The 27,099-nt window shown below is 35.6% G+C and overlaps 1 protein-coding gene across 1 annotated transcript; it reads right to left on the bottom strand.

Annotated features, from left to right (window-relative positions):
- Nucleotides 1-503: 503 nt before the first annotated feature.
- Nucleotides 504-25,884, bottom strand: LOC121389909. Its single transcript, XM_041521567.1, has 9 exons — nucleotides 25,747-25,884; nucleotides 17,942-18,126; nucleotides 12,631-12,773; nucleotides 10,319-10,561; nucleotides 8,306-8,539; nucleotides 5,454-5,538; nucleotides 4,804-4,972; nucleotides 2,257-2,362; nucleotides 504-1,517 (listed from the first exon to the last, which is right to left on the bottom strand). Exons 2-9 carry the CDS (start codon nucleotides 18,046-18,048, stop codon nucleotides 1,336-1,338), a joined length of 1,269 nt encoding a protein of 422 aa, XP_041377501.1. The 5' UTR covers nucleotides 18,049-18,126; nucleotides 25,747-25,884; the 3' UTR covers nucleotides 504-1,335.
- Nucleotides 25,885-27,099: the final 1,215 nt, after the last annotated feature.

Below are 27,099 nucleotides of genomic sequence, written 5' to 3'. Positions count from 1 at the left end.
TTTATGAAGACTGCCTCTTAGAATTGTAGTACAGTTTCAGGACAATCCAAAGAAAACTCTAGAAACAGATAACTTTCACATTTTCAATGTTATATTTCTATTTAAATTACAAAATTAACAACACCTAACATTTCAGAAATATTTCAGACTGCACCGAAGTATCATTGTACCAAGTTTCAAACCAATCCAATCAACACTTTAGGTGAAGATAGATTCAAATCATCAATGTTAAATTTGTATTTAATCAAAATTCTAAATTCCTGAATAGGCCTACCACTCTATTAGTTTCAGGCAACTGCCACAGTGGATCACTGTACCAAGTTTTAGAATAATCCAATGAACATTCTAGAAGAAAACATACTTCAAAGGCAACCTTGACGGACGGGCGAACGACGGACAAATCGGTTTTAGAAAAGCTCCGTTAACGATTGTCACAGTGGAGCTAAATCAAAGTGAAGTGTATTATAATTCAGAGAGAACAGAATAACACAAATTCCAAAAGCTGAACTTTAAAAATATATTTATTGCGTAATAAATTCTGGATTAATAACTATATAAAATACAATTGCTGTTATTTTAAAACCCTGTAAGTCACGATTTTCTCGATCGAAAATTAATTGAAATTTTTATCAGGTCCATGGCGTCGTAAGAAGCCAACGACTTGGGTGGGTGAGGGGTAGTTATATATTAATTTGATTTTCAAGTGAGGTGGGGTGAGACGATGTATTATCGACATACTGGGGGGGGGGGGGGGAGTAGTCAGCGCCCCCTCCCCTCGATTCCAACGCCTATGTATAGAGTAATTACGAAGATCTCATCATGTTATCTGTTTGTTTCGTATACTTGACAAACAGAAGTAAATGTTCACAATTACAATTGTTGTACTAATTGTTTATTCAAACCGTGCATGTCAACAATGCATGCTCATGCTTCATCCAACACTTTTCAAGAAATAAAGGTTAGGGCTTGTGTAATTTGTTAAACGCAAATTTATTAAACAAATAAATGGCTTCAGTATTAAATGGCTTCAATATTAATATCAGTTAAAGGTTCAACAGCTCCTCTCGTCTGTAGCTGTTTTTCTTTGAAGTTTTCAAACATCGTCATTTGATTCGGACTTGAGAGTTCTTGACCCAAATATATTTTTGTTATCTCTGTTAAAATAAGTTTGACTTACAAGGCTTTAAAAGCAGAAGACTGTTAAAGGAATGAAAAATAAATAAAATATTTAAGAAAATCATCCAAATACAATTAATATAAACTTAAACTAGCAATGTTCTCTCAGAGATCTTCTACAAGAATCAGACGCGTTTGTCATGTTCTCTGATTGGCTGATTAAATCGTCTGCTTGTTCACACCATCTTCCTGGAACTTCCGGTTCGACCTTCTCTTCTTGACAACCAACAAGACCACAATGCTGACGACAAGCAGCATAATGATCACCATGGCAACACCAGCCACAATCGGGGTTGTGACGTCATTCACAGAAACGGAGGATTTCTTCGAAGAGTCATGACCTATAAACAATTTTTTTTTTAAGTTGTGTTCAAATAGATTAATGTGAACAACCTGACTTGTTTCTAGTGACACATTGACATATTAATATTAATCTACCCACTTATGTTTAGAGGAAGACAATGAAATACTTTAATATTAACTTATTGCTAGAGGAACATGCCTAAACTGATTAATATAAAAATACTCATTAATTTATTTACTTATTTATTTTAATTTGAGGGGAGGCACCAAACAAAATAATCCGATATACATCTTCTCACTTATTTCCAGATGAACGTGCTACCAAAATAAAAACCTACTCACTTATTTAAATGCATACACAATAAAAACAACAGAGCGAGATCACCCTCTAATTTCTAGCGAGACATTCCTAAAAAAAACCCACATTTATGTGCCAACCTACTCAAACCACCCACTGTTGTCATAAATCTGAACGATAAGACCGTTATGCATGATCAAAACCATATGTCTGCACAAAACAAAGTCAAATGGGTATTTGGCAAAATAATGATTGATTCCTCGTATATGGGTGGAGAGCTACTCCCAAGGAGATTATACACTGGACAATACATCCTTCCTGCAAATCTCAAAGAGGACTGTCACTCGCAGACTAGTTACTAAATCAAACATATTATTGAAACACTAAATGAAAATCAAAGTACTCACTCTTCAACCTACTCATGTTTCCTACTGTTTTCTAGCGAGACATTCTAAAAGAAAAACAAACTACCTACTCACTTGTGAACTCGAGATTTGGATCCAGGATGATGAAGGTCTTTCTAACGGTTTCATCAGAGATTTCCGTCGATCTTCGTTTCCGATTAGGCTGGCTACTGCAGTTAAGCTAAAAGAAGACATTTTGCGTAAATAATTAATACAATGGATTTCCATATTTGAAACATATAGTCAGTCTAGTGTCTTTGTTAATTGATAGCTAAGTTATTGAACAACAACAAAAACATAAAAGGAATAAAACTTGGTAATATAGAATATTTTATTACAGTATGCTGATAAAACAACAGTGATATTGGATGGAACAGAAAAAAGAGTATCTACATCTCTTTAAACACCCTTGGATGTTTTGCTAGTTTTTCAGACCTTAAGTTAAATGTGGATAAAACTAAACAAATGTGGATGTGGTCGAAAAATCGTAGAAGATATAATATATGTAAAAACTGGACATTTGACTGACAGAACAATTTACTTGATTGGGGATTAACTTTGATATGGACTTGGAAAATATAATTGAAAGTAACTTCAAGGATAAATGCAAAGCTATTGAATCTCTTTTAAACATTTGGTCGTGTAGAACTCTTTCTTACACCTTTGGGAAGACAAATAGTATTAAAATATCTTGTTATTCAAAATATCAACTTATTAATTGTATACAAGAACTTCACCAAAGGCTTTTAATTTTCTTTGAAGGGAAAACCTGACAGAGTTAAACGTATACAAATGAATTATAATATTAGAGATGGAGGAATTAAATTACCAGATATTCAAACAGTTATTATGGAACAAAAAATTGCTTGGGTTGAAATGCTTGTATGTATTTATTCAAAATAGAGATAACTAATTCTTGGTGAAGTTAATACGTTAGAAAATATTATGGAATTCGAATCAAAATATATAGAGGAAATCTTTTTAGCAACATCTAAAAATATTTTGGGAGAGATATTATTTTACCTTAGTGCATCTATCTTACAAAATGCAAAAATAAAATATTATATGAAAATGATGCCCAGTCTCAATATATATGGTCTGACGATGAGAGTAAGGTAACAGATAATTGGTATAATAGTGAACTTTACACACGAAAATATAATGTTGGGCTTTAAGACAAGTAGTAATGATCCTATTAATGCTATTACATTACTAACTAAACAGTTAATATTTAAAAGTCATTTTGAAGGATTGTATCCCAGATATTACATGGATACAAAATGAGTGGAATCTATATTATAATATAAGAAAATGAGTGGCATTATATTGTTGCAATTATGATGACTTTGTGAAATTCTGGTCTGCATGTCACGATTTATTTAAGAATTAATTATATATGCAGCTAAACGTCGTTATCTCGATGCTGAAAGGACCGAACCAAACGACTCGAGATTACAATGGATTGAGTTAAACATAGTAGGGTTTTATCAAGGAAAATAATGTCATGGGACCATTTCCCGACCTCGAGATTTCATGGTCTAACGAGATAACAGGTCGGGATAACGAAGTTTGAATGTATATATCTTTTTAATTTATAATGTCTATATTTAGGACTTTCTTTCTGTATGCTGAACACTGTTTTTTAAGATTTTTTTAAAGCTACGATTAGCATTGATATTGTTATTGGTAATTTCTGTATAAATTTCAAATTTATATATCAATTTGAGATTATTGGATCTGTTGTGTAAATTTATTGTATTACTCTTTGATTATGAATTGAAAAAAACAGTTAAATAAAATAATAATTATTATTATTACAAACTACACCTACATTATAATCTTTACCGTCAGGTTTAAATATACCAAACAATAGACACAAAACAGTCTTTACCATTGCATGTAAACTAAACCTATCAGTACAACACACCCACGCACATACAAACACACACACAAACACACACACACACACACACACACACACACACACACACACACACACACCACACACACACACACACACACACACACACACATACAGACAGACAGACACACACAGACACACACACAGATACTACCTCTAAATGCGACTTCACATGATATGAGTGCCTTGTAAGAATCGGCTATTCTCGTGACTATTATCGTACGAGAAACTCGTCTCGTGTGCCGTCGCCTTAACATCTTGAACAGTTCAACGACTATTGTGTGTGGATCTAGGATTTGTTTTAGATAAGGGGTCGTAACATTAATGGAATGCAGTTCTGATGTTGTTAAACACAGCTCCTCACATTACACAAAAGCAAACTTAAAGCAAGGTTTGTTTTTTCCCTCTAACAAATGAAAAAAACAATTGGTAGGCTAAAATCATGTTAATTATTAGTCCTACAACATGTATTTCATAACAAAATGAAACAATAATATTTAGTGTCGATCAATAATTAATTAGACCAAGACTAGGAGAAACAGGACCCTAAAGGGATCTGACTAACACTGAACCCGGTTGGCTACTCTTAAAGGTTAGCAGCAAGGAATCTTTTATTTGCACTTTACCGAACTTACTGCTTCACACTGCTAGGCAAAAGGTTAGCAGCAAAGGCTCTATTATATGCACGTTACTGAACTTACTGCTTCACACTCCGCGGCAGTTCCCGCGGGGCACACTTTGACCGTGCAGGTTACTGTGATGGCGTTGACCTTATTGAACTTGAATGGGTGCAGTTTGAATGTAACTGTGTTGTCAGTCACTTTGGTTGGAGCTTCTTCCATCAATTTTCCCACCTCACCCGAAGGGCAGCTGGCAAGAACGCAAAGGAAAAGAACTGGTTAGGTGTTTTTTTAACGATACCACTAGAACTAAAGTATGTGTAGTAGCACTTGTTTCACCTTATCTACTATTTGTGTCTTGTTTAGAACAACTGTATGTACGGTAATGATTTAAGGCTCCACAACGTTAACAATGATTAACTACGGAAATGAAGATAACAAAGCGAATAATATAAAAAAAGCAACCCCCAAAAAACGACAAAAAAAAAACAACAACCAAACAATTAAAACAGAAACAAACGAACGAACGAAAAACAAAACAAACAAACAATCTGTATCACTAGAGCACACTAATTAGTTATAAACTACAATATGTCAGAGATTAAACATTGTGACATGTAGTCTTCAGTTGAAGTTTGTTTTGTTTAATGGCACTATTAAAGCTCTCTGATAATGATCATAAACCACTGGAATTCAAACATTCTGTGTCTGTGTCTGTGCGTGTTACCAACCTGTCTTCAATGATGTTCAGAGTCTCCTGATCTTGACCCGATTGACCGTTAGATGCCGTACATGACTCTACTCTGATTGCATAACCTGTAATAGTGTCATTCAAATAATAACAATACGTTACTTAATCAATCACTAACACTTACCGTGTGTTTATTACGTTACATACAAACAATCCCTTTTATATACTGTGTCGGGTGTCCACTCCCCGTGACGCAAGCACCTCAGGCGAGTGCTCAACGGACTAAGCTGAATCCCGCCCCCTCCAAAAACACGTCATTCAAGCAGATACATACTCGTCACATTCTAAATGTTCAACCTCTGCGGCACTTTATAACCGTAATTAAAATGTGCTGAGTGCGTCGTTAAATAAAACATCCCTTCCTTCTATCCTTCCTTTCAACCTCCCCTGCGCGTGCTGTAACCTCACCGTGGTGCAGGGGTGTAACATTCTCTTTGAGAATAGCTAATACAGCACAAAATAGAAATTTTGAGTAAAAGTCAGTATCTATCTGTGATATTTGTGATTTGCACAGTTCTTTACACTATGTTTTTGTTTACATCTTGAATTTTTATATTGATGTTGATCATCACTTTATTTGTTAGCATTACCATAGTTTGACGCCCAATAGCCGATGTATTTTTCGTGCTGGGGTGTCGTTAAACATTCATTCATTCATTCATTCTTGTCACTATTTTCAATTCTGACAATGCACTGAGGTACTGTTGGGCGTAAGATCGAATCCCCTTTGTGAAACCATTCTGTGTTTGTTTTGTTTTCAGACTGTTTAGATCAAAACGTATCTCTGCATAATGAAGAATGGTTGATTCCATGTATATCTATCTAGTGTGTCGTCTATAGGAGAACAGCCATTCCCGAGTAGATCCTTTACAAGATATTACATCCTTCCTGAACAGCTCAAAGTTCACAGGACACAATTCACTGGAAGAAATATAACTGTGATGACATGTACTCACCAATCACTGTCATAACAGTGATGGTATCAGGTGTTCGTTAAAGTTGGGCACATCCTGCCCCAAAGGGGCACCCGTCATGAGTACTGCCACCACAGCTGTCAAGCATTTTATGTTCGTTTAGCTATCGGTATTTTCTAAATTGACAGTTTATAAATACTCTATCTTCACATATAAACCGAAAAGGACCAGACATCACGACTGGTATATCAAAGGATGGAGTATGTCCTATCCTGTCTGTTAGATGGTGCATATAAGAGATCCCTTGCTACTAATGAAAAAACAATGTAGCGGGTTTCCTCTCTAAGGCTATATGTCAGAATTACCAAATGTTTTACATCCAATAGCCGATGATTAATAAATCAGTTTGCTGTAGTGTGTCATTAAAAAAACAAAGTTTAAAATATGGCCATTTGGCAACATAGTGGTGGATTCCATGTATCTCTGTCTAGTGCTTCGTCTAGAGGAGGACAGCTACTCCCAAGTAAATCCTTTATGGGACATTACATCCTTCCTGCACAGCTCAAAGAGGACTGCTACTCACATACCAGTTTACTAAATTAAACCTAACACAGGACAGGACAGAGTTATAAATACTCTATGTTCACATGAAAACCGAAAAGGGCCAGACACCACGACTGGTATATCAAACGCCGTAGTATGTGCTATCCTGTCTGTTAGATGGTGCACATAAAAGATCTCTTGCTGTTAATGGAACAAAATATATAGCGGGTTTCCTCTCTAAGACTGTAATACCCAAACCATTGGGTAAGTCTGGTAGGTACTGGGTCCGCATTCCGGTACCAGCTCCCACCGAGAGTATCTTTTAATGACGCAGTGGGCGGGTGGTGCATGGCCACCACACGAACGTCTCATTCGGTAACCACTAACAACTAAATACAACAACTAACCCACCGTCCTGGACACAGAAATCACAGCCTAAGTTCAGCCAGCAGTTTGTTTATTTTTGGTGCTAAATACGAATGAATAAATAAATAAATGAATGAATGAGTGAATGAGTGAGTGAATGAGTGAGTGAATGAGTGAATGAATGAGTGAATGTGAGTGTGAATGAGTGAGTGAGTGAGTGAGTGAGTGAGTGAGTGAGTGAGTGAGTGAGTGAGTGAATGAATGAATGAATGAATGAATGAGTGAATGAGTGAATGAATGAATGAATGAATGAATGAATGAATATTTAACAACACCACAGCACAAAAAATACATCGGTTATTGGGTGTCAAACTAAGGAGGGGACACACGAGCTAACTTACCTAAATACTCTTTCATATACAAGTAGTGCTTCATATAGGTGTCAAGCGAGCCGTCAAGATCTCGTCTCGTGTATTTAAAGCAGATTAATAGTTTCTGACATGGGTCCTTTTGTAGATGGTTCTTTTGACACGAGTCTCTAGAAAGGAAATCCTTGTAGCGTGCTCCAAAGATTGATTTTCTTGAGACGAGTGTCAGAAGACCAATTTACAAAGGAACGAGTGCCAGTAATACATTTTCGTTCAGTCATACATAAATAATTTTAGTATAGCTGTTATAAAATTCACTGCATTTTGTTTTTGTAGTGTGACGTCATGACCATGATCATAGCTGATACGTCATTAGAAGGAATGCATGAAGTGGCACATATTATGTGACGTCACGTACTACCTCTGGTTGTGAAATGACTTAATCAATAGATAGCAACGGCTGTCTACCTCCTAAACGACGACGTTGATTAACCAGTGAAAAGGGCGTATTGTCGTCTAGGGGACGTGAGCTAGACGGTTTTCTACCACGACTTTCTGGCACCTTTCTACTGCTTGATTGTACTGGAATACAAACTCAGAGCTTCTGTCAAACTAAGCAGAGGACACACAAGCTAACTTACCCGAACACTGTTTCGTATAATGGTTGACAATGACGTCAGTCAAGACGTTAACAACTCGTTTGGTGTATCTGTAACATGTGATAATATTATCTACTTTGCTGAAGTCAATTGCAGTGCAGCTGGTTTCATTCTCACACATGGTCTTGCATTCAGTCACATCATGCACGGGATTCTCTAATTCGTCATAGGGACCTTTTTTGCCAGGATACTCTATGAACGAGCATGAGTTACTTCCTGGAAACAAAAATAATAATGGAATCACAGATATTGGCAGAACTTAGAAATTTCCTGGATCTCGTACTGTGGACCTTCTTTTCCCGGATACTCTAAGTACGAGTATGATTTACCTCCTCGAGACAAAAAAAAAACAATAATGACACTGACAGAACTTGTAAACTTCTAGATCTCATCATCGGTACCTTCTGTACAAGGATACTTTATATGCGTGCATGTTCTACTTCCTGGAAACAAAAACAATAATGGAATGACTGACACTGGCAGGACGTGGACTTGAAAATGACAGAAAAAAATATTTCATTATGGCGCTATGGAATTGACTTTTTAGAATGCATGTGCTGAATGCAACCGCAGTCGACGTTGTGGGGGGGGGGGGGGGGGGGGGGGGGGCTCCCCCATAACGAAAATGGTTAGGTTTAGTGTTAGGGTTAAGAAAATTATTCAGTAATGATAAAAGTAATTAATTTCGAGAACAGGATAACTTAAACAAATAAAATCTGCAAACCATTTTGGGTAAGGCGCCATACCCAAATACTATTTGGGGGGGGGGGGGGCATTTCATCTGTTTTACCCTCTGGCAGACTCTATTTGATTATTCGTTTTTTAATCTGGCTGTGCTAGTTGGAGATCCGTTTTATTTGTATGTAGGATAAAAAACAACACATTCAAAAGGTGACAAACCCAAACAAGCAAACAAACAAACTAAAAAAAAGAAATATCATTCCAAACTCTTTTGTACAGACAACATTTGATTTGCACCAATCAATCAACTTTCAGTTGTTCGATCGGCTAGAACTATGTAAACCTGAGAAGGATTTGAAAGCGATAGACCCTACAAATCGATAATTGTACTTTTAACACCAATTTACTATACGTTTCATTTATGTACACATGACAACAACGCCTACTTAAACATATTTACATCAATTCCATCGTCTAAACTGTGAGAACAATTACAGTGGACATTTTCGCGACAGTTGATTATCAATGTTTATAATCGATCACCGCATCGGTAGATCTCAAATGATAATTTGTTTCAATTATAATTGACCATTGGAAAATCATCAAGAAATTCTCAGATACCACATAGTTATCCCCTAATTAATAAATAAATGCAATATACCAACTATTTACCGGTAAGCGACGTCACTGACACTTTACACATATATCATAATTATGCTTAGATTGATAAAAAGGAGAGATTTAACTCATGAAACTTTCAAATGTAGTCAAAATGTTATCATTTGATATTTCTTTATAAAATCAGTTCTTTGTAATAATGTGCATGGCATTTGACAGTTCTTTTTCAACGTCGACTAGCATTAAAGTCGCAGACACTAGTTTCAAACCTTTTAAATGAACCCTAAATTTGGTTAATCCACTAACCTGTAACGTATTTTAATAAAGTTACAATATTGTGATACAAGAGTCTGGGACATATCCTTAATAAACAGATAAGAGATCGTAACCGTTACTTCTAAGAGGTAGGTGGGGTTTTTTAAAGAACAAAATATGAGATAATATATTTTGTAATACGAGAAACACAAGGAACAAAATTTAATTAATGTCTGATTTCAATTGTCAAAAATGGCTCTAATAGTGAAAGGTGGTCCTTAACCATATCTCCAGCGCCATATAACCGTAAATGCAATGTGTTGAGTGCGACGTTAAATAAAACATTTCCTTCTAATAGTGAAAAATGCGCCATAGTGTTTAGAAACAACCTAGGTTCTGCAATTTTAAACAGTTATACAGTTCTCACAGGGCTGTACTAACCTGAACTACAATCTTTTTCATAATGGTCATTAAAAGTGTCGATGAGTCTGTCAACAACCGATTCGTTGTACTTAAAGCATCCCATCATGCCATTCATCACTACGAAGTCAAAGGAGACACAGGTGGGATCACTGGTACAGACTGCCTCGCACGATGCTAGATCTGTGACGACAGTTGTTACGTAAAGCCCTGTCCTGCTGCCGGTCTTTTTCGGGTACTTTCTGTAGGTGCACGTTTGTTTCCCTGTGAAAAAAAAAATGACAAAGAGATCACATACACTGCACCAACAAACTCAAACAGTTTAGCTCAGTATTGTGTTTTATCAACACACTCAAACATGTAGGGCACATTATTGTGTTTTATCAACAAACTCAAACAGTAGGGCACATTAGTGTGTTTTACCAACAAACTCAAACAGTAGGTCACATTATTGTGTTTTACCAACAAACTCAAACAATAGGGCACATTATTGTGTTTTACTAACAAACTCAAAGGTGAGCCGATTACTGTGCTTTACTAACAAACGCAAAACTGAACCCATTATTGTGGTTTACCAACAAACTTAAAGGGTTTAGCCCATTATTGTGTTTTACCAACAAACTTAAACAGTTTGGCCCATTACTGTGCTTTACTAACAAACGCAAAGGTGCGTCCATAAACATAGTTTGGACCATTAATGTGTTAAACTAAAACAGTCAAACAATTTATCCCATTATTGTGCTTTACTCAAAGGTGAGCCATTACTGTGTTTTACTCAACGAAAAGCCCATTATTGTGTTTTACCAACAAGTTAGTGTGTTTTACCAACAAACTCAAAGGCCAGCGTATTATTGTATTTTACTAAAATGTGAGCCCATTATTGTGTTTTACTCAAAGGTGGGCCAATTATTGTGTTTACTCAAGGGTTAGCCCATAATTGTATTTTACACAAATGTGAACCCATGATTGTATTTTACTCAACGGTTATCCCATTATTGTGGTTTACTCATAGGTGGACCAATTATTGTGTTTTACTCAAAGGTGAGTCCATTATTGTTTTACTCAAATGTTAGCCCATTACTGTGTTTGACTCAAAAGTGAGCCCATTATTGTTTTAGTCAAATGTGAGTCCATTATTGTGTTTTACTCAAAGGTGAGCCCATATTTGTGTTTTATCAACAAACTCAAAGATAAGCCCATTATTGTGTTTTACCAACAAATTATTGTGGTTTACCAACAAACTCAAAGGTGAGCCCATTATTGTGTTTTACCGACAACCTCAAAGGTGAGCCCATTATTGTATTTTACTCAAAGGTAAGCCCATTATTGTATTTTACTCAAAGGTGAGCCCATTATTGTGTGTTTACCGACAAACTCAAAGGTGAGCCCATTATTGAGTTTTACTCAAAGATTAGCCCATTGTTGTGTTTAACTGACAAACTCAAAGGTGAGTCCATTATTGTGTTTACCGACAAACTCAAAGGTGAGCCCATTATTATGTTTTACCGACAAACTCAAAGGTGAGCCCATTATTGTGTTTTACTCAAAGGTGAGCCCATTATTGTGTTTTACTGACAAACTGAAAGGTGAGCCCATTATTGTGTGTTTACCGACAAACTCAAAGGTGAGCCCATTATTGTGTTTTACCGACAAACTCAAAGGTGAATCCATTATTGTGTTTTACTCAAAGGTTAGCCCATTGTTGTGTTTTACCGACAAACTCAAAGGTGAGCCCATTATTATGTTTTACCGACAAACTCAAAAGTGAGCCCATTATTGTGTTTTACTCAAAGGTGAGCCCATTATTGTGTTTTACTGACAAACTCAAAGGTGACCCCATTATTGTGTGTTTAACGACAAACTCAAAGGTGAGCCCATTATTGTGTTTTACCGACAAACTCAAAGGTGAGCCCATTATTGTGTTTTACTCAAAGGTTAGCCCATTGTTGTGTTTTACCGACAAACTCAAAGGTGAATCCATTATTGTGTTTTACTCAAAGGTTAGCCCATTGTTGTGTTTTACCGACAAACTCAAAGGTGAGCCCATTATTATGTTTTACCGACAAACTCAAAAGTGAGCCCATTATTGTGTTTTACTCAAAGGTGAGCCCATTATTGTGTTTTACTGACAAACTCAAAGGTGACCCCATTATTGTGTGTTTAACGACAAACTCAAAGGTGAGCCCATTATTGTGTTTTACCGACAAACTCAAAGGTGAGCCCATTATTGTGTTTTACTCAAAGTTTAGCCCATTGTTGTGTTTTACCGACAAACTCAGAGGTGAATCCATTATTGTGTTTTACTCAAAGGTTAGCCCATTGTTGTGTTTTACCGACAAACTCAAAGGCGAGCTGGTTATCTAAAGACACAGCGGCGGAGCTGGAGACAGGGGTCCCGTCCTTCTGCTTGATTTCAAATTCTACAGCTGATGAGTCGATGTCAACGCTACTGTTGATATTCTGTTCATGGATGTTTCTGAAATACAGCAATACAGGCAGTCTTATATATGTATATATAGTGTAACTGCAAAACAAAAGTTATTTACATTGTAATGGTAAGACTATAAGACTCCATCATATGCTGTCATGAGGGATAGAAAACGTACAATACAGATCAAACTATGACCTCACCCTCTAGTGCATTTGAATGAAATTTCAGTGCTAACGAATAAATTAGTGACTGAAATTGATATAAAGTTTGTAGAAAAACAATTATTTTTGATACCAAAATGGTCTTTAAAAGGAGATAAACACAATGTCATAATATTTAATATATTAATTTGGAAAAAGGAAATGGTTTATTTAACGACGCACTCAACACATTTTATTTACGGTTATATGGCGTCGGACATGTGGTTAAGGACCACACAGATATTGAGGGAGGAAACCCGCTGTCGCCACTTCATGGGCTACTCTTTTCGATTAGCAGCAAGGGATCTTTTATATGCAATATCCCATAGACAGGATAGCACAAACTACGGCCTTTGATGTACCAGTCGTGGTGCACTGGCTGGAGCGAGATATAGCCCAATGGGCCCACTGACGGGGATCGATCCCAAACCGACCGCGCATCAAGCGAGCGCTTTATCACTGAGCAACGTCTCGCGGAGATATCGCAGGAGATATCGCAAATTATAGTGCCAGCGATATCTGCTACAAAAGCCTTTAATGGATGATAAACTATTATTTTACATAAACAGATAAAGATGGCTGAAAAAGTTATTTTTTATTTGACCATTTTATCATAAATAAACTACATTATCGTATTTGCCGTGTTTGTTTCATATGTTAAATATAATTTAAAAATATAATTTAACACAACAAATTAACATGATAGATTTTATAATGAAGGTTTTAACAACAAAATATTGATTTAATATCGTTGTCTGATGACCTCACATCACCATCTCGCATTAATATGATGTGTATCCCTCGTGAGACAGACATTTCTTACATAGCTTTCTTTCATGAGATAGCTCTGTCCCATATACCCGAGGATAAGAGAAAATAGTTATATTATTATTAGTCAGTGGGGTAAAACACAAATGTGCACCTTGGCTGGTTACATTTGTGTTACGTTTTTTTCTTTATAGGTCTATTCTGTTTTATATTTTCATCTGCTGTCACCTTACTCTAAACTACCTGGTAAGAAGGAAGGAAATGTTTTATTTAACGACGCACTCAACACATTTTATTTACGGTTATATGGCGTCGGACATATGGTTAAAGACCACACAGATATTGAGGGAGGAAACCCGCTGTCGCCACTTCATGGGCTACTCCTTTCGATTAGCAGCAAGGGTCTTTTATATGCACCATCCCACAGACAGGATAGCACATACCACAGCCTTTGATGTACCACTCGTGCGTGGTGCACTGGCTGGAGCTAGAAATAGCCCAATGGGCCCACCGACGGGGATCGATCCCAGACCGACCGCGCATCGAGCAAGCGCCTGAACTACCTGGTGTGTCAATTGCGTCTCTAATGTGGGGAAATTAATTACATCTAAAACGTTTGTTGTAAAACACAGTTTTTGGATAATAAATAAATTATCATATTTGCGTAAGTGTCACATGAATTTTATGGAACTCAGTTTAAAATTGTTTTAATGTTATTCATATTTCTAATAGTATCATTTATTACTGGAATTTTTGTTTTAGAATATAATGTACCGGCTCCCATCCAGAGCGAGTTTTAACGACTCAATGGGTAGGTGAATGACCACTACATCCTCTTCTCTCTCACTAGTTTAAACACTGGCCATCAACCACTAACATATATACATGCATGCATACATACATACATACATACATACATATATACATGCATGCATACATACATACATACATACATATATTAACGGAAAATAGTAACTGTGCATCATTAATAGTGGTGTATTTTTTAGTTTAGAAAATAGCAACATGATATTTGGTATTTGGCATGAATAGTTAATTCACTGAGTCAGTATCGTGTGTGACCACCATTAGTGTTGATACAGACTTGGCAACGGCGACGCAAAAACGCGTTGTATTAAGCTTGAGATTATATGTTAAAGAGATTATTACCCTCGTGTGTTTCGGCATTGTTAGTATCATATATTAGGATATATATATATATATATATATATATATATATATATATATATATAATATATATCTGTGTGTGTGTGTGTGTGTGTGTGTGTGTGTGTGTGTGTGTGTATGTATGTATGTATGTATTGATGTATGAATATCTATATATTGTATGTATGTCAAGGTTGATTGTTACATACATAGATATTAACGCACTGGCGCAGAGGATAATTAAATCCTTTCTGGCCTCACAAATTGTCCCGTGCCGTTGCTGGGACTCGAACCTATGACATAAATCGCCCGCAACTTTGCAGACTTGCCACGATATGTTTTGAGCTATTGAGGCATCCATAAAACGGATGCTCTTTAAGTCAACCACATGCATGGGGTCTACAAGTTACGCGGCCGATGTATGTATGTATGTATTGAGGTAGGTTTGTATGTTTGTATGTATGTACGTCACTGGTAGATAAATATACGTCAATCACCCATCAATGTTTTTGCTGGAGAAGGTCTGCGTCACCTCGACTGTGCCTTATTCATTTCGACACGTGACTGTCACCTTGGTGTCCAGGTTGGTGACGTATTTACTGTTGTACTGCACGATCACGACTCGAGACCGGGCACCGGTATTCTGTTAGTGAGAGAACAAACAAAACAAAAACCTTCCTCACACGACACTCTTCACCCGCGGAACAAGGTATGTGTGCGTGGGGGGGGGGGGGGGGGGGGGGGGGGGGGAGTTGGGGGGGGGGGCCTACTTGTTTCTGTTATTTTATTCTATAGACTAGGAATCCGTATTTGAAGATAGAGGAGGTGGGGGTGGACTGCGGTTAGCTACTTCAGTATTACATTAGTAGATTGGGGAAATTTAACAAAATATATACTACGAGCAATTTTGGCATCAAATGTATAGACAAAGCCAAATTTATCCTATAACTTACCCATACTATCCATGTCATCAACCTATTTGATATTTACCATTATTAAGTCGGTTAATAATGTTTTGCTGTCAATGGGTCATTTGTTTACAGCCAACGAGACTTGTATACCTGAGCGTAACATTTTGATGAGATTTAGTTGAAGTGGGTGATCTCATACTACATTTGTGCTAATCGCGATCACTCATATTATCAGTGAGGCGACTTCTGAACATTTATTAACTGAATATCGAATTAAAATGTTATTTTATCATTTTTATAGGATAAATAGTATTCGCTACGCGTAACCTCGTCTAGTTAATGGTTTCTCTCGGCAGAGCCTCAACAAATACCGATTAGCATAGACTCAGTTGACATTGATATTTTCCATATTAAAAACCACTCGTAACGAATCCTCTATATATGTATTTTCTGATTTTTATATTCTAGTGTTGACAATGCAATGACACTAATTCGCCAATAATGTAATATTTTAATTAACTGAATATATGTCACCACACTTTTATGTAAGCCAGTTTTATCTTTCGTGAAAAAAACCCCGAAAAGAAGAATTAAAATTTTAATGTCTATATCATCGTCGTTGTGTAGGGGTGGGACATTGTCCAGTGGCAAAGCGCTCGCCTGGTGCGCGTTCGATCTAGACTGGATCGCCGTATTTGGCCCATTGGGCTACTTTTCATTCTAGCTAGTGCGCTACGACTGGTATATCAAAGCTGAATACGGTTGTCATGTCTTCTACATTGTGTACGGAAGAAGACTTTGCATACGATGTCCATGTAGATATTTTCCATGGTGTTGTGTTGTGAAGTGCGAATTACTGGATCGAGATATATTATTTCCTGTAAGGATGTTGCACATTTCTTTTTGCATGGGAATGGATGCCACTGCGAAACTGCTAAAGTGGCAGACCGTATTTTTACAAACACTACGACGTACATGTATTTATTTTTACTGTTAATGCTGTTTTTGATCATTTAAATTAAATTTAAATTAAAAGAGCTTACACTTTATTATTTACAATATTATTTGTCATACACCTCAAGTAGTTCTGGTGATCCAGGTTTTTTGCAAGACCCCAAAATGCATTTTTTCATAATTCTAAAAACGCACGTTCGTTTTAGAAGTAATGGTTATCGAGTAAAGCTCTGGTTATTTTTGACGGTATTTCCCTGTTGAAACATCACACACTTTAGCTTCTGTCTGTTATAACCTTATTCAAATGTGTGTAGCAGGTTTGTAGATCTATTATAATTAGTGTCCATGTTCACGGGCTGAAACTAGGGCCTGCGCCTTTAATTGTTTAAGTAGCAAACAAAGCGCCCACTTTGTTTAAGTATCGTTAAGAACATTCTCCGTAACTGTCTGGTATCAATTGTAGCGTTTTATCGCGAAACGTAGTTCCGGTTGTTTGTATTCGGGACTTTATTCCCATGATAGGATATAATGGATATATAATAACATGTATTGCCCTGCAACCACTGCTTCTGGCACTACCAACAGTGACGGACAGGACTTCATCAAAGGCTATCTCTGTCAATAGACAGTAGTGACCGTGTTGGAGATGACTGCACAACACGATGTCCCTATTTATAGACTACTGACCATGTCGAGGATTGCAATCACAAGTTATCCCAGTTTATGTACCATACTGACCGTTTCGGAGGTGATTCTCCCACAGACTGTCCCAATCTATAGACAGTATTGGCCGTGATGAAGGTGACTACACCACATGTTCAGGCTATTTCTTTGATTGACAGTGGTGACCGTTTTTGGAGTGACAATATTACAGTCTATCCCTGTCTATAAACAGTATTGACAGTGATGGACGTGATTCTACCACATGGTACTAGTATTTGTTTTTAGACAGTACTGACCGTGTCGAAGCTGACGTCCCCATAGGCTATCATTGTTCATACGGCACTGACCATGTTGGAGGTGACTCCATCACAAGTTATATGTTTGTAGACAGTATTGGGAGTGATGGAGGTGACTCCTCCATAGGCTATCCTCATTTATTGACAGTACTAACTGTATCGAAGGAAACTTCACCACAGGTTACCTGTTTATAGACAGTACTGACTGTGTAGGAGGTGACCCCCATAGGATACCCCTATTCATAGACAGTACTGACCGTGTCGGAGGTGACTTCACCACAAGATGAGTCCTGTAAGTCCAGTTCCAGATATCCCGATGCACTCGTCTCTGTGGTTTTACAGCCTGCCGTGTCCCTTTGACCATTAACGTAGACGACGCCACTGAATGTTCCAGCTGGAAGCAACTTGATCTTCATGGAGGACGCCAAACAGTGCACGTCATCTGGAAGAGAAGAAACCGTGACTTTCTTGTGTGGGGGAAATAATTCAAATCTAAAGATGGACTGAGACAGCACACTAAATAGGTTCACGAAAAGAAAGGTCCTTACAGATGCATTCAGTGCAACAGTGTACTTATCAAGAGTACAATAGTATGCCGTATGAACAAGCATAACAGAAACAAGACAGAAAAGTGTCCCAACTGCAGACGCTTGTCAGACAGACCATTTATTCAGTATGAAGGTCGTATGCCCATAGTAAAATCACAAACTGTTATACATTTTTGCGCATATGCGTAGCTAACGTTAGTATACATTTACATATTTAAGTATTTCTAATTTTTGGCACATTATAAAGATAAAAATATAGATTAAATAATACATCCAAATTTTCTGATGCCATATTATCTATGTAGGTTTACAATTAATTATTGTTTATCATCATAACTCTTACATACAAGCAAACCATGGAGTTCATTGTCGATACAGCGCAATCCATGATCAAGACAATATGGACAGTCTTTCAGTGTAGGCTATGTTAATATTATATCTTCCTTGGTCAACAGCAAATCTAAAGTTACTACATCGAAAGCTTGTATATATTACTCTACGATACACAGGAATGAATGAATGAATGAATGAATGAATGACACCCCAGCACGAAAAAATACTTCGGCTATTGCGTGTCAAACTATGGTAAATGCAAACCTTAAACAGGGTGTACATGTTACATACATATTGTTAGTGATGCGGGGACAAACATGACATATGGACATATGGACAAAGAAGCACAATGCCTTGCACTTGTAAACAGTCGCAAGTGAATGAAGTAAAATACTGTAATATATTCATTGATCATATGTTTAATTGTTATTTAAATTTGTTAATTAGTGACATACCTGACCGTAGTAAAAAATTTTTAAATAAGGGACCATAATCAAATTTAAAATTAAATTAAAAGTAAATGTTCATCTCACTCACTCTGTATATATGATTCTGCATCTCTCTCTCTCTCTCTCTCTCTCTCTCTCTCTCTCTCTCTCTCTCTCTCTCTCTCTCTCTCTCTCTCTCTCTCTCTCTCTCTCTCTCTCTCTCTCTCTCTCTCTCTCTCTCTCTTTTACCCATTTAATTTAATCATGAATAATTGTCGTAACTACAACTATTTAAGCAAATAACCTAATATGCTATAAATACCGCAAATATACAAAGGAATCGTAAATACGTTCAGCTTTCATTGTCATTAAAACAAATTCGACATCATAACTATAGTTTTCCTTCATTATCTCGGCTTTAAAAAAAATTAATTTTGATGCACTCACGTCCTTCTGGCTCTTACGCGACTATATATCTCTCCTCTATCTCTCTGTCTGTCTCTCTGCCTGTCTCTCTCTCTCTCTCTCTCTCTCTCTCTCTCTCTCTCTCTCTCTCTCTCTCTCTCTCTCTAGTAGTATAAATAAGCTATAAAGGAGCTCTACCTCATTCACCTAAAGTCATAACATTACTGGTGTTTTCCTAATTAAAAAACAAACAAACAAAAACATTTAAACATTTTAATCTGGACATCTTCAATAATTATATAGTAACATATACCCCATTCTTCTGAACCATAACATAAAACTGGAGTTACCATAGCATCAAATATCTTAATTAGATCTTTACAAGGACTATCACCACATTTATTTTGATATCTCTATCAGGGCTCGACCTTAGCTATAGTTCGGGGTGTTTTGGCTACCAATTTCTCACTCGGACTACCAGTTGTCTAAATCCGGTAGTCCGCTGGGCTACTAAATGTTTTGGCATGTTCAATCACTCCACAATCAACAAGACGTTTAATTAATCGGTGTCTGAAATTCCACCTTTCAAGTGCGTGCTCTCTGCTGCCAAAAAACGCTGTGACTGTTAATTGCTCTCCTTGTCCGACCCACAGGTGGCGATTGCGCGATATGATTTAGTGAAATGAAGAAGTATATTTGTCAGCAGTAGGATTTATTAACATAGCGGACTGATACAAATAAGTGTATGTACTTCAGTGACCAGATATACTGGCTTCATACGGGTCATGGGAATCTTGGAAATTTATGGAATTTTCATTTGGATAGAGGAAACCCGCTGTCGCCACTTTATGGGCTACTCTTTTCGATTAGCAGCAAGGGATCTTTTATATGCACCATCCCATAGACAGGACAGCACATACCACGGTCTTTGGTGTACCAGTCGTGGTGCACTGGCTCAAGCAAAAAATAGCCCAATGGGCCCACTGACGGGGATCGATCCCAAACCGACCGCGCATCTCGCCCCCAGCTAACGCCTGGGATGATCAAAACTATTTGCCACCAACTGAAGTCTAAACTAAAAAATAGGTCAGCCGGTTCCTCCGTCCAGGACAGGAAAGGGGTGAGGAGGGTGAAGTGTGTGTGTGTGTGGGGGGGGGGGGGGGACCAGCAGTCCGACCGTGATCGGTAACAGGCGGAGGGGTGGTTTGGTTCTATGGAATTTTGAGTCCCGAAGGATGAGTCCAAAGAGAAATAGTGCGCATTTATGAGAAGGAAATTAGGCGCATTTTTGAACGGTCCGCCTAAATAGTAACGAAGGGAGCTACGTATATAGTTTTGGAATTTAGTAAGCCGAGAGTTGCTCGTTAAGGGTACCTAGATGGCGTTGAAATGTCTCCCTAGGTTGTCCATAGGGCCCTTAAAAGGGCCTGAACTGTTCAGCTCGTGGCATGACAACCCAACTAAACCATAACTCAGTCGCGGTTTATATCCTTCTAGGCTACCTATGCCAATTGTCAGATTATTGTTTACAAAATTAATATCTATATATTATTATGTTAAAGAAGTGTATAAATTGACGAATATTTTCAATGTTAAAAATATTAATCTTTCTTAAAAATATAAATATATTTAATTTAAATTTCTCTCTTCGTTTACTATAGCTTTGCGCGATCCCTCGCTCAAAATGACATCTGACCTTATCACAGACGTGGCGATTGATCCCCTGTCTGGGATAATTGGCTTACGGCATTTACAAGTCTGTTGTCATCAATAAAAACCGCTATTGTTGTGGAATAAAGTCACGTTTTGGTAAGATTCTTCAAAATGACACCTATGGAAGATTGTTACAACCATTTTAAGTATTAAAATATGCGATATCGATCTTCAGACTCGTACGATTAGCAGACAGTTCTACACGTGAAAACGGTGTCAATAATATTTTGTAAGACACCATTACGAGATTAGGCCTAAAAATAATAATAATAATTAAAAAAAATACTATTGTGTGTTTCTGAAATCGTACCAAACAAGTTACTGTAAGTAGAATAGGACGGTTTTTTCATACCATATTTACCCTTCCTTTGAGGCAATCCTTAAAAATATTTAGTTTTGTCCATTTCCGACCTGTAGTTTCAAATATGGGTACGTAGATAGGGTTTTTTTTTTTTTTTTTTTTTTTTTTGGGGGGTTTTTTCTTCTTTTTTTGTTTTGCTTTTTGCTCCATACATAATTTGGCAAGAATAAAATAAATCATTTTTCATATGCCACATATCAAACACTTCGTGCTGTCACATATTAATGTTGTAGTTTTGAATATTTCTGGATATTACTTTTTTATCAGGTTTTAACTCTATCCAAACATTATTAATCAGTTATAGAAAAAAGTAGAACTTTTCACTAGTCCACCGGACAAGTACATTTAAAAACATACTTATAAATGATAAATTGGCAATACCCCCAGATTCTGTTTAGATTTAAACAAAATACTTTTATTGTTCATTAAGATTCAAAACACGCGATCTCAAAACTATTTCTGTACTATTAATCCAGTGTCTCATAGTGCTATCAAAACAAAAACGTGAACTGAAAACTACTTTCGTACTGTTAATACAGACTTATAGTTTTACCTTAAAACGTGACTTAAAAGCTACATCTGTTCCATTAATACAGAATTTATAGATCACCCTTATTCGATTTTTTTTTTATTACCCCCAGATCATAGGCAATGTCAAGGTTGGGGAGCCTTGAACCATTGTCTTACAGTATCACATAAAAGTTATATACAAATAGTATGACATACAAAATTATAAAAATATATATTATATGAGATGTTTAAGATTTTTTGTTTACAAATATGAATCTATATAGGCTTTCTCGTACAATTAAATTGATAATATATGTGAAGTTTTAGAACTATCCAATCAAACCTAAAGAAGAAGAGACGCCTTTAAATATTCATTTTGAAACTTCAATTACAATTTTTTAATTAAGAAAGGACAAATTTACAATTTCCAAAATATATCTCAGATTTTTTTGTAAAAACTCCCCCAAAAATAAGTATACACAGTTTCAGAACTATCCAATGAAACCTATAGAAAAAGATAGACTTTTAAATTTGCATTGTTAAATTTATATTTAAAAGTTTTAAATTAAAAAAAATATTTTAAATTCACAAATTAAAAATTCACAAAATATCTCTCTAGTATTTGTGAAGGATGCCCCTGGAAATAATTGTAAGTTTCCTCGAGAACAAGATATACTTTAAAATTTTCATTTAGGTTTGATTGGATAGTTCTAAAACTTCACAAAGTAATAGAGAGATATTTTGGACATTTTTAATATTTCGTATTATTTGTTTTTAATTTACATTGAATGTTAGTAAGACTCTTCGCGTTTTAATTTGGTAGATCTGAAACGTGGTATTGTGAATCACTTCAGCACTATCTACCAACTAATCCTGTGATACCTTGGAGTTTAGAATTTTTGAATTCGTATTTAATTTTAAATATTTAATAAACAATTGAGTATTGAAAAATTGAACGTTTTTATTATTTATCATCTTCTATTGAGAAAATTGAAAAATAAATGCATGCATTGCACTGAATATGAAACGTAAAGATAATACATTTTGTTCTTCGAATTACATGCCCACAAAACATTAGATCCAAATAGTTTCATTTACTAATATATTATCAATTTAATTGTATGAGGAAGCCTATATAGATTCATATTTGTAAACAGAAAATCTTGAATAATTCGGGAAAAATCCCTTGAAACTATTTATACAGATTTTCAAAACTATTTAATCAAACCTATACATGATGATATACTTTTAAATTTCAAGTAAAACATTTAAATTTAATAATAAAAATGATTATTTGGTGGATACTGGTTAAGTAAATAATATTACCAAGTTTCAGAACTATCAAATGAAAACCTTAGGAGGCTTTCAAATATTTAATTTAAATTTAAAAAATAATAAGAAATATTCAAAATATCTCTTATTTTGCCCATGAAAATAACAATACTGAGTTTTAGAACCATAGAACGATCCATTCAAACCTATAGGTGAAGGTAGACTTTTAAATTTTCATTATTGAATTTTTATTTAAAACCTTTATTTTAAAAAGTTTTCAAAATTCACAAATTGAAAAGTTCCAAAATATCTCCTTATAATTTGTGAAGGGTGAACATAATTATACAGTTTCAGATCTATCCAATCAAATCTATAGGAGGAGTTAGACTTTCAACTTTTCATTTTAAAATTTCTAACAAAAATTAAAATAAAAAGAATTAACAAATTCACAATTTTCAAAATATATCTTAGTTGGTTTGTAAAGGCTCCATTGAAAATAATTATACAGAGTTTTAGTACTATTCAGTCAAACATATAGGAGAAGATAGACTTTTAAATTTTCATTTTTAAATTTCTATTTAAAACTTTTAAATTTAATAATAAAAATATTCCTAAATATCTCTCTATTAGTTTGTGAACACTCCCCTAAAAGTAATTACACAGAGTTTCAAAACCATCCAATCTAACTTACAAGAGAAGATATACTTTTATATTTTATTTTTTAAATGTCTATTTATAACTTGTATTTAATAATTCAAAAATTAATTTTTTTTAAAGTTTCCAAAATATCTATCTATTAATTTGGGAAAAATCCCTTGAAACTATTTATACAGATTTTCAGAACTATTTAATCAAACCTATACGTGATGATATACTTTTAAATTTCAAGTAAAACATTTAACTTTAATAATAAAAATGATTATTTGGTGGATACTGGTGAAGTAAATAATAATACCAAGTTTCAGAACTATCAAATGAAAACCCTAGGAGCCTTTAAAATATTAAATTTAAATTAAAAAAATAATAAGAAATATTCAAAATATCTTGCATATTTATCTCTTATTTTGCCCATGAAAATAACAATACTGAGTTTTAGAACCATAGAACCATCTAATCAAACCTATAGATGAAGGTAGACTTTTAAATTTTCATTATTGAATTTCTATTTAAAACTTTTATTTTAAAAAGTTTTTAAAATTCACAAATTCAAAAGTTCGAAAATATATCCATATAATTTTTATGAAGGTTATACAATTTCAGATCTATCCAATCAAATCTATTGGAGGAGTTAGACTTTTAACTTTTCATTTTAAAATGTCTAACAAAAATTAAAATAAAAAGAATTAACAAATTCACAATTTTCCAAAAATATCTTAGTTGGTTTGTAAAGGCTCCATTGAAAATAATTATACAGAGTCTTAGTACTATTCAGTCAAACATATAGGAGAAGATAGACTTTTAAATTTTTATTTTTATATTTCTATTTAAAACTTTTAAATTTCTATTTAAAACTTTTAAATATAATAATAACAATATTTCTAAAAATCTCTCTATTAGTTTCAGAACAGTAATTACACAGAGTTTCAGAACCATCCAATCTAACTTACAAGAGAAGATATACTTTTATATTTTATTCAAAGTTTCCCCTGAAAATATTTATACAGATTTTCAGAACCATCCAATGAAACCTATCCGTAATGATATACTTTTAAATTTCAAGTAAAACATTTAAATTTAATAATAAAAAATCACTGATTCAGAATTTCCAAGCAATATCTCAGTTAGTTTGTAAAGAATGCCCTGAAAATAATTATACAAATTGTCAGAAGTATCCAATCAAACATATAGGAGAAGATAGACTTGTAAATTTTCATTGTAAAATTTATATTTAAAACTTTTAAATTTAATAATAGAAAATTCACAAATTTAAAATTTTCAAAAATAGCTTTCTATTAATTTTGTAACACTCATATTCAAAGTTTTCAAAATATATCTGTTAAATTGCAAAGACTTCTTTGAAAATTATTATAGAGAGTTTTAGAACTATCCAATCAAACCTATAGGAGAAGATAGACTTATATTTTCTTTTTAAAATGTGTATTTTAAATTTTAATTTTAATAATAAAAAATGTAAACATCGGTGAACCTTTCTCAGAACTCGCCAGTGAGCTGCTTAAATTCACAACCATTTCATTTCATTTCAACTTATGTTCGTGCTAATATACAATTAAGGTTCAATCACCCTGTCCTTCTGGGCACACACACACACATCTCAGATATCTGGGTTGTCTGTCCAGGACAATGGATTAGTGTTAGTGGTTAGGTGTTATTGAGAGAGAAGAGGGTGTAGTGGTCTTACACCTACCCATTGAGTCGTTGAGTCCTGTACCTACCAGCCTTATGTCCGATGGCTTAACCATGACACTACCGAGGCCGGTCCCTCACAACCGGTACCGGGCTGTGTAGTTTAAGGGAGATAAGAGTAAACTTACATCGCTTGTATTCGCACTGGGCTCCAACCGAGGCAGGTGGACAGTAACAGGTCTTATTTCCTCCCTTGTTATAGCAGAGTCCGCCATCGGAGCCACACGAATCAGTTATACTGGTACACGGGGCTGCACTCTTGTCATCTGTAATAATAAATTATAAAAGAGATTTGTCTTTCTCACGTGTAATGGCACTTACAAATATCAGTGGCAAATCTAAAGGGGCCACGAATCCTGCACCCTTAAATTTTGCGATATATATACATACATATATATATATATATATATACATACATATATATATATATACTAAATTTTTAGTATTCACTAATAACTCATTACTCGGAGTTTCAGGCTCCTCGCCTTCATCAGATGAGTGTTTATAATTGTGACAGTTAAGGTGACGTCACGCTGTGTGTACGCGGCGGTGCGCTCCTGACGTCATGGCACGTCAGTCGTGAGACTCTCGGCTTGTTGCTGTGGCGGCATTTTGATATGAGTTCTGTCCTTTTGTTGAGTAGCTTGTCTCCTTTTTCAAATAGTATTGAGAGCTTCTCCTCGATGCACAGGTTGCATTGTCCCGAGCTGCGTTTCCGTGTGTCCGATTTCCTGACGATTTCCCAATTGATGTGATAGGCGGTTTTTTTTCGTTTGAGCTCCCAGATGTATTTTGACAGTTCTGTCTCTTTTTCATAGCGTTCATATTTGAAAGATTTAGTGTGGTTGTTAAACCTCTCCTTGAATGTACCTCCAGCAAGACCTATGTATGATCTGACAGTCTTACCAGATGCCACGTTTGCCCGGTATACGAGGGAGCTAGTTTGGCAGTTGCCGTTCAGGGGGCATTCGTTCTTCTGTCTGCAGTTACAAGGCTTTTTTTGTGCGGGATCGGTTGAGCTCTGGGTGATTTTCGTGTTGTGGCTTTTGATTATTGCTCCGAAGTTTTTCATGCAGCTGTAGCTGATTTTCAGGTTGTTTCTGTTGAACAATGTGTGGTACTTGTGATTACTTGGGAAATGCTTGGATATCAATTTGATGAACACGCTACCGACGTTTGTCTTCACATTCTTGCTGAATGGGGGGTTGAACCATGTGATTTTTCTGGGTCTTTTCCTTTTCTTTGTGTCTGGTTGTTCTCTATGTTTAGGCGGGTCGTATTGGATGTTTACTGTGTAGCCACTTGTCCTCAGCGCTTTGTTGTACCCTAGTGCAGCTTCCGCGAAGTAGTCTTCATGGGAAGACAGAAGGGAAATTCGTTTGCCGATTGATTTTGGTATTTGCTTCGTGATTGCGGGTGGGTGGTTTGAGCTGACGTTGATGTAAACGGGTTCGTTGTTGGGTTTCCTGTAGGGTTTGTGG

The sequence above is a fragment of the Gigantopelta aegis genome, chromosome 15, assembly GCF_016097555.1.
Source record: "Gigantopelta aegis isolate Gae_Host chromosome 15, Gae_host_genome, whole genome shotgun sequence".
Lineage (NCBI taxonomy): Eukaryota > Metazoa > Mollusca > Gastropoda > Neomphalida > Peltospiridae > Gigantopelta > Gigantopelta aegis.
This window is presented reverse-complemented; position numbering and strand designations above follow the sequence as displayed.